The sequence below is a fragment of the Cydia amplana genome, chromosome 6 (genome assembly GCF_948474715.1).
Source record: "Cydia amplana chromosome 6, ilCydAmpl1.1, whole genome shotgun sequence".
NCBI classification, from domain to species: domain Eukaryota; kingdom Metazoa; phylum Arthropoda; class Insecta; order Lepidoptera; family Tortricidae; genus Cydia; species Cydia amplana.
In genome coordinates this window covers 64,963-74,701 of record NC_086074.1, presented here as the reverse complement: position 1 = coordinate 74,701, position 9,739 = coordinate 64,963, and the positions used below count along the sequence as shown (strand labels likewise).

Below are 9,739 nucleotides of genomic sequence, written 5' to 3'. Positions count from 1 at the left end.
ACAGGATACGGCCAGCAAAGCAAAACTCAGACTATACATTACCCTACATCTACAAACACAGGCGGAATCTATCAGGGATGAAGTTGAAAGAGAAGCTGTTCCCTGTAGAACGTAGTGATTATGTGCTCTTTGCTGTTCCCTAGAAACGGCCACGGCCTTCAATGATCAGGCCAATATGCCAATCGCTTACGCTCCGTAGCGAACGAAACGCAACTGTCACTGTTGCACTAATATGGAAGAGTGATAGAGAGACACAAAGCGTTTCGTTGTCGTAGCGCAAGCGATTGTCACCTTGGCTAGGTCGGCAGGAAACCGATGCCAGGTGGAGTACGGTAAATGCTGAAATCCTCACAACAAGCACTTTCATTTGATATACCTCATATATGTACCTACACCATACGATTTAGTTTGCATAAATTAATTTTTATAATTTATTTTTTTCTCCCCAACATTAATCGTCCTTGTCGTTGGAAAAACGATACAACGCGCCCATTTCAGGGGAATTTTAAACTTCTAATAACACGCTAATTACCATATTGAATTTCTTATTAGCTTCCGTAAATCAATTACCACAATAATAGAACCCCATCAACATTCATTAAAACAACCGTTTCCAGGCAATATGTCAGGCAGGGCACGCGCCGGAGCACAAAAAGCGGGCAAAAAGCCCTTCGCTTCGGGAGCGTTCAGCAGAACTGTTTTTATTGTAGAGTCTATGCGGAAAGAGAAAAGTCGTGGAATATATATGGGAACCAATACCCATATCTATCTAATTGTGAATATTTTATCCATCAAGCTATAAATACATAATGTCCATGACGCCAGAGACAGAATTCAGCCGGGTAATGCTGCTCGCATCTACGGCACCTTGCCGCAGGGTGAATTTTTATTTTAGTTTAGGTTTTTATGTTTATTCCTTAATTTAAGTTAACGTTATATTTGTTATTTTAATTAAGTGTAATACCCTGAAGAAAATGTCTGGTCAATCTTACAGTTGCTATCAGTGTGAAAACGTGATCACAATTTCAAAACCCCAATATATAAGGAACCCACATGCAGGTTGCCGTAAACTAGCACCTTGTATATTTCATCGACGAAGGGCTTCGCTGCCCTCACAGAAGTCAGATGTCCACAGGACCGTGACCGAGACACTCAACCACACTGATGTGCACTCAACAAAACAACTTGATCTATTGCCTGCCTGCGCCGCGCGTGAATACTTATTATAAAGGTTAATGTCATGTATACGTAATATAATGCACTTTCTAGACCAGTGTTTTTATTCAGAAATCACTGGCATTTAATTTTCACCTCAGCAGCTCGAACAAGGGTACTTTGATTCTTAAAAACAGTGAGCAAAATCGCATTTTGCTCACTGAGTGAGACAAAATGACATTCAAGTGACCTTTATAGTCAAATGTCATTTTAACATGCGGGGTCTAATAAAAGTTCGAAATACTTGGGTTCTATTATCTCTGTCCCTTTCACACTGTTAGCAAAAAGAAACAGACAAAAAAAAGTTAAAACGACATTCAACAGTATATTCACGGTTTATAATAGACCCCCGAAAAAGTTCAGACCGCATCGTTCCAAACCACGTACGAGTATGAATTCTTAATAATTAATAAATAAAAATAAAGTTTAAGATTTGATAAAAACTGATAAAATACTATATTTGAGGTATTTTATTGTAAGTACAATTAAAATAACGAACTCAAAAAATACACAGATCATCACGCAAAATTAATTATTTTACTTTTAAGAATTTCTACCATAGTTGACAAATAGTACGTATGCGCAATTCGGACCGTATCTTACAAAGATTTTTTTTTTTAAGTTGTCGATTGAAGTGTCAGTTAATGTTTGTTATTTCTATATTATTTTAATTGAATTTATTATTACGTTTTGTTTTTGTGTTCCATTGCGGTAATTAAACTTAATTGTTTGTATATCTTAAGAAAACATGAGTGCAGGTATTAAGTGATGAAGAAGGATTACATTTTTCAAGTTGTCTAATAGGTATGTTCTCACTGCGCTGAGGTGAAAAATGTTGTGTACTACACGAGATCAAAGTTATTTACATCTCGTGCGCTTTTGAGTCCCTTACTACGCTCAAGATTCTAAATTAGATCTATTATAGAATCTTTCGCTTGCACGGGACTCAAAATAAGCACTCGAAGAAATATCAAACTTTGATCACTTGTTGTACAAATAACTATTCTCACTATGAATCAACAGGAATGCGGTAATGAGCTATTCTACCTGATCTGCTAAACTTTTATTTACCTATTCGTTTCGGTGAATGTTTCCATTTTTTCCCAACAGCAATCAGTTTTATGTACACATCATACTAATCCGCCTAATAGAGTCTGTGCGGAAAGAGAATAGTCGTGGAATGTATGGGGCCCAATACATTCCACGACTTCTTCTCTTACCGAACAGGCTCTACCTACTAGAGTCTCTTCGGAAAGATAAGAGTTGTAGAATGTATTGGACTCTATTTTGATATTTTTATTTTTTTTCTGCGATATGCTTGCGACCAAAGAGTTAAGTATATTAGGTTGCGACGCTTCTGATTCTATATGGATTACTATTGAAAAATAAATCGGCGTCAATTAGACAGCTGCCATAAATTGACATCAAAAAAATACGACCTGTGGTTTAAAAAATAGTTGTATATCATGGAATTTACCTGCACTAGTTGAAATAAAATTGTAGGTAACTTGACAACTATGATATACACGAAGCAACAATGGTACACACCCTCCGAGGTAGGATGACGTCAGACTTAACAAGTACTTTGAAAAGTAATATTATACGCAGATAATAAATTGGATAATAAGTAGGTTAATAATATATGTATTATACTAGCGACCCGCCCCGGCTTCGCACGGGTTAACAAATTGTATAATTAAGTATATGTACACCTTCCTCTTGAATCACTATCTATAAAAAAAGCGGCCAAGTGCGAGTCGGACTCGCCCATGAAGGGTTCCGTATTTAGGCGATTTATGACGTATTATTAAGAGTGCTATTACATTTCGGGGATGAGCGAGTTTAGGTATTTTACGCGCTGCGGCAGGCCCCGCGATCTCAGGTCGCCGAACCCTTCCACCGCATTTTCCCTCGGTCGCACTACAATGATGGATTAAACATTCTTGATCCGATCGTGAAGCACATTGAAATCAATCATAACAACACTAACTGTACTTTAATATCAAAGTCCTAAAAATGTTATTTGGTACGAAAATACTAAATCCAGTGCAAATATACATACTTATGTAGGTCATTATTACTAGAAAGAAATTATACGTACTTACTTAGGTACTCGCTTATTTTCATTTTTCGTCATTGCATATGGTATAGTTTGTATAGTGAAACTATTTTAGCTATATAATAAAACCTTTAATTTGTATCTTAAGTTTAGAAACGAGCTGATACTAAGCATCTGATGATGAAGCCTGATGATGATGATGATGAAGGTGGTCACGGATACCAATCAACCATGTAGTAACATGATTAGGCTCGTTTGATTCGTCTCAACAGGATCTTTGGCACTAGGTGACACTCAGGGTCTGATAATGGAGCTGGAAGGTGGCCACTGTTACCAGTCAACTATGCAATTAAACCACTTCGTGTTTGAGCTCGTTTGATTCGTCTCAACAAGATCTTTGGCACTAGGTGATACTCAGGGTCTGATGATGGAGCTGGAAGGTGGTCACCGGTACCATTCAACCATGCAACTAAACCACTTCGTGTTTGGGCTCGTTTTATTCATTTCAACAAGATCTTTGACACAAGATACGACTCAGGGTCTGATGATGAAGCTGGAAGGTGGTCACCGGTACCAGTCAACCATGCAACTAAACCACTTCGTGTTTGAGCTCGTTTGATTCGTCTCAACAAGATCTTTGACACTAGGTGATACTCAGGGTCTGATGATGGAGCTGGAAGATGGTCACCGGTACCAGTCAACCATACAACTAAACCACTTCGTGTTTGTGCTCGTTTGATTCGTCTCAACAAGATCTTGGACACTAGGTGATACTCAGGGTCTGATGATGGAGCTAAATGGTGGTCACTGGTACCAGTCAACCATGCAACTAAACCACTTCGTGTCTGGGATGACAACCTTCCAGCTGCACATCAGACCCTGTGAGTACTATGTTGTGTCAAAGATCTGGTTGAGACAAATCAAACGAGCCCAAACACGAAGTGGTTTAGTTGCATGATTGACTGGTACCAGTGACCACCTTCCAGCTCCATCATCAGACCCTCAGTACTATCTTGTGTCAAAGATCTCATTGAGAGGAATCAAACGAGCCCAAACACGAAGTGGTTTAGTTGCATGGTTGACTGGTACTGGTGACCACCGTCCAGCTCCATCATCAGACCCTCAGTACTATCTTGTGTCAAAGATCTTGTTGAGACGAATCAAACGAGCCGAAACACGAAGTGGTTTAGTGGCATGGTTGACTGGTACCGTTGACCACCTTCCAGCTCCATCATCAGACCCTCAGTACTATCTTGTGTCAAAGATCTTGTTGAGACGAATCAAACGAGCCGAAACACGAAGTGGTTTAGTGGCATGGTTGACTGGTACCGTTGACCACCTTCCAGCTTCATCATCAGACCCTGAGTTCTATCTCGTGTCAAACATCTCGTTGAGAGGAATCAAACGAGCCCAAACACGAAGTGGATTAGTTGCATAGTTGACTGGTACTGGTGACCACCTTCCAGCTTCATCATCAGACCCTGAGTTCTATCTTGTGTCAAAGATCTCGTTGAGAGGAATCAAACGAGCCCAAACACGAAGTGGTTTTGTTGCATGGTTGACTGGTACTGGTGACCACCTTCCAGCTCCATCATCAGACCCTCAGTACTATCTTGTGTCAAAGATCTTGTTAAGACGAATCAAACGAGCCCAAACACGAAGTGGTTTAGGTGCATGGTTGACTGGTACCGTTGACCACGTTCCAGCTTCATCGTCAGACCCTGAGTTCTATCTTGTGTCAAAGATCTCGTTGAGAGGAATAAAACGAGCCCAAACACGAAGTGGTTTAGTTGCGTGGTTGACTGGTACCGGTGCCAACCTTCCAGCTCCATCATCAGACCCTCAGTAATATCTTGTGTCAAAGATCTTGTTGAGACGAATCAAACGAGCCGAAACACGAAGTGGTTTAATTGCATGGTTGACTGGTACCGTTGACCACCTTCCAGCTTCATCATCAGACCCTGAGTTCTATCTTGTGTCAAAGATCTCGTTAAGAGGAATCAAACGAGCCCAAACACGAAGTGGTTTAGTTGCGTGGTTGATTGGTACCGGTGACCACCTTCCAGCTCCATCATCAGACCCTGAGTCCTATCTTGTGTCAAAGATCTTGTTGAGACGAATCAAACGAGCCTAAACACGAAGTGGTTTAGTTGCGTGGTTGACTGGTACCGGTGACCACCTTCCAGCTCCATCATCAGACCCTGAGTCCTATCTTGTGTCAAAGATCTTGTTGAGACGAATCAAACGAGCCGAAACACGAAGTGGTTTAGTTGCATGGTTGATTGGTACCGGTGACCACCTCCCAGCTCCATCATCAGACCTATATATTCTGATTCTGACATGTCATCAAAAGCATTTGTATTCAGCCATTTTTTTATTTAGTACCTATAAAATATCAGATCATTTCAAATATCTTTAATGCTGTCCGGTAGTTACATACTATACTATAAAACCAAATACACAGTACTAGGATCAAAGTTTCTCAGTCGCCGTTTACACGCACTGTCACGCACACAGTATAGCATTTTACACGGCGCCTGCCGCACACAATGATAAAAAACCTCGTCGTCGCCGTTGAAAACGTGCGGAGCCGACCGACACACGTCCTACCTCTACAAGCTCTGCCGCGGCACTGAGCTCACGACCGCGCGTCATCGGTAATATTAGAGTCGTTTTCAAAAAATTGCCAAAAAATTATAGTAGAATTTCATAAACACTAATGTATACCATCAGTATAAGCAAACGCTGCAGATTGCTTGAGTATGAAAATGACTTCGATATTAAGTAGAATTTCGTAGGAATTGACACTTGTTTCGGAGAGAAAATTGAGTTTGTTTTTCTTCGATTTTCTCTTTCTCAAAGGTATTTAGGAAAAATGTCAAAAGTAATTCCTAATGTACAGGGTATTAGTAATACAAAATAGCCAGCTTTACCAGAGTAAACTTCTCAACATTTCCAAATACGAGCTCACAATTTAGTGCTTCACGTGGTTTTTCGGAAACAACCATCAGAAAAAAAATCATTACTAATTTAATAAGCCCTTTTTCCAATATTTAAAAAGTAATTCCTAAAGATAAGAAGACGCTTTTACCGTAACAAGTACTCATTGTTTCTAATAATGACCCTAAAGTACTGAATGTCATCGAGGAATATCATCAATTTTGCATTATTTTGACTTTTCTTGTTGGAGCGCTCTTAAGTCCCTAAATAATAAATAGAAAAAAAAAAAACTACTGACTAGATCTCGTTCAAACCAATTTTCGGTGGAAGTTTACATGGTATTATTTTAGAAGTTACAGGGGGGGGGGAACACACATTTTACCACTTTGGAAGCGTCTCTCGCGCAAACTATTCAGTTTAGAAAAAAATGATATTAGAAACCTCAATATCATTTTTGAAGACCTATCCATAGATACCCCACACGTATGGGTTTGACGAAAAAAAATTTTTGAGTTTCAGTTCGAAGTATGGGGAACCCCAAAGATTTTTTTTTTTTCTATTTTTGTGTGAAAATCTTAATGCGGTTCACAGAATACATCTGCTTACCAAGTTTAAACAGTATAGTTCTTATAGTTTCGGAGAAAAGTGGCTGTGACATACGGACGGACAGACAGACGGACAGACGGACAGACAGACAGACAGACAGACAGACAGACATGACGAATCTATAAGGGTTCCGTTTTTTGCCATTTGGCTACGGAACCCTAAAAAACAGCATCAAAATCCGTTGCGCAGTTTTAAAGATCTAAGCATACAAAGGGACAGACAGACAGCGGGAACTCATGAAGCGTCTTTGTTTTATACTATGTAAAAACAAAATATATCAGAGAACAGTGTGATGTAATAAACAAAATATATCGGAGAACAACACGATCATTACAACTCCTCGGCGACAAAGCAGGCATAAGAATTAAATCATATACAATATGTAGATACATCTAAACGGTTCGTTTTGAAGGTGGTGATCCACAACACCGCGAAGGACTGCTGGGTGTCCCTGAACGGCAGAGTGCTGGACCTGACGGACTGGCTGGCCGAGCAGTTCCGGCTCTGCACCTGCCGCAAGAACTGCTCCTGCGTCATCAAGAACTGGTACTGCGCCGATGACTGCGTCGAGTACTGCCCCTGCTTCAAGCGGGGGTTCCCCTACTGCGACAAGAAGCGGGTACCTATGTAGCGACTAGTAGCTTAACTTAGGTATATACATACCTAGTTGTTGTTACAAAAACTAGCTGCTCCTGCATCATCATTATTGTTACGCTTGTAATGTAGAGGGGCAATGCCAACGTGTATTTCAATTTGCTACACACTACACAGTATAGGTACACACTAGATTTTTAGGTAAAGTATACCGTGTATACTTATACAGATCTCATCAATCGGGCCAATTAAAGCGCACCTTACAACTTCTATCCAAGAATTAAACGAGATAAAACGTACCTACAGAAGTTACGTTTTAAGAATAAACCCACATCACATTTAAGTACGTAAATAAGTGAATGTGATGTGGGCTACTGTTGCACTGGTACGATACTTACCTACTAATTCCATTTACGTCTCCCCAGCTTGCGATGACGATCCTGGCGTATGCAGGCAAGGACATCTCGCACTGGTTCCGCGGCGACGAATGGGTGCGGTACACGCACCCGGTGACGGGCGCGGCGGCGGCGCGGCGCCCGCACGGCCTGGGCACGCGCGAGCCGCAGGTTCATTTAACACTTTGGCATTATTGTTATACTTTACCTACCTACAGCTTTGTTATTCCACGATACCGTGCTCCGTATGTTTTCACAAATAAAAAGATTCTGATTCTGATTCCAAACGTGCCAGTCAATTGGATCTATCTTGACGCCGCAGGTGCCCTCCACCAAGTGGCGGCCCTACACCAAGCCCTGGTGGCTGGACGATAGCCTGGTCGTGGGGAAGCTGACCGCTAACACCAGGCCTATTAGGATTACGAATACTCTTACTAGTGAGCGATTTACTATTCTTTGTAGGTAGTTCTATTTGCTCGACTGTATCACTAAACTGCCTACAAGTCCTACAACATAACGACTACATTGGTGTTGGTGGAAGATGGTCGGGAAAAACAGATTATTTTCCCATGACATTATTGGCTGCCTTTCCTTTAATGCGCTCCAATTCATTCCGATGGATTATAAATTATAACCAATGCTATATTGCTTGATTCCTCTCATCTCCGCCTCAGGGGACAGGCAGCCTAAGGTTTACGATGTAGGTTTCCAGAGTTTCCTGCTAGCCGCCTATAACCAACCTAATATAATATTACCTAATTGCCAGTCTAGCAACCTTATTCACTAAGTGCAAGGAATACAAGGAAAAAGATTCAATGTTATTATAACTGTTGTCCATGGTCATCTGTACTGTAGATAGTGAGGGCTTGGGACGGCGGGGTACCTAAATAAGGAGAAGTATCTTCAGCTGGGCTGGGCCGCTCTGAGTTGGCGTGAGATTTAAGTAGCTTTCGTTAATACAGTTGACGCTTTGTCTATTCGTCTTCCATGAAGGTTCGACGGTGACCCTGGAGGTGTGCTCGGAGGAGACCGTGTACGAGGTGATGCAGCGGTACCGGCGCCACAACACGCACCTGGCCTCCTACTCGTGGCGCCACCGCGGCCGCCGGCTCTGCCTCCGCCACACGTTGGCCGAGAACGGGATCCCGGACGAGAGGGACCGGTTCTCGAAGGTGCTGCTGCCGGAGAACATCCACGTGCCGGCCATTTTGATTTACTACAATGACGACTTGACTGAAGGTGAGTTCGGTCTAACCCTATTCCTTTAACGGAACAGTAGTAGTCTAGTCTAATGGGAATGTTCTACCCGTGGCGTGCACTATACGCATTACGCAGATACGTTTGCTTGAGACACCATTATCGTTACATTTTTATTAAAATATGACGGTTATTGCGGCACTGCCGCACTTTGTGAATTAGACGATGTTTTTCCACTCTGTTGTGTTATATTTAATGTAGGTACCTAGTTTGTAAAGAACACCTGTCCTACAATGTTAATTTGTGGTATTCCGCATCCGCAGAGCCGGCGGTCGACGACTGCTTCTGCCGCGACGCGGACTGCATCAAGGACAAGCCGGAGCCCTACATCCTGTTGTAACATGGATCTCAAACACGATGGGCCAAATGGCGACCACGATAGCCATTCTTTATAACGATTTTATTGATTTTACGTAGATACCAAACGGTTACATTGTGCGAAATGCAGTTTTGTTATTTTTTATAAACTTATTTTACAAAGTATTTAGGTACCTATACTACCTATGTTATTCTTTATCAGAATTACCTACCTACAACTAACTATCCCCTCACTCTCCTGAACACGTACATATTTATAGTTTTCGAACAACAGGTAAGCTATTCGGTAATCGTGTAAAAAAAATAGGACAGGTTTCTAATAATTATTAAGTATTATATTTCATTTACAATATGC

At 41.3% G+C, this 9,739-nt stretch overlaps 1 protein-coding gene across 1 annotated transcript; it reads left to right on the top strand.

Moving 5' to 3' along the window:
- The first annotated feature begins 2,671 nt into the window (after positions 1 to 2,671).
- LOC134648617 (cytochrome b5 domain-containing protein 1) lies at positions 2,672 to 9,476 on the top strand. Its single transcript, XM_063503106.1, has 6 exons — positions 2,672 to 2,771; positions 7,233 to 7,439; positions 7,840 to 7,980; positions 8,132 to 8,246; positions 8,803 to 9,048; positions 9,330 to 9,476. Exons 1-6 carry the CDS (start codon positions 2,733 to 2,735, stop codon positions 9,404 to 9,406), a joined length of 825 nt encoding a protein of 274 aa, XP_063359176.1. The 5' UTR covers positions 2,672 to 2,732; the 3' UTR covers positions 9,407 to 9,476.
- The last annotated feature ends 263 nt before the right edge of the window (positions 9,477 to 9,739 follow it).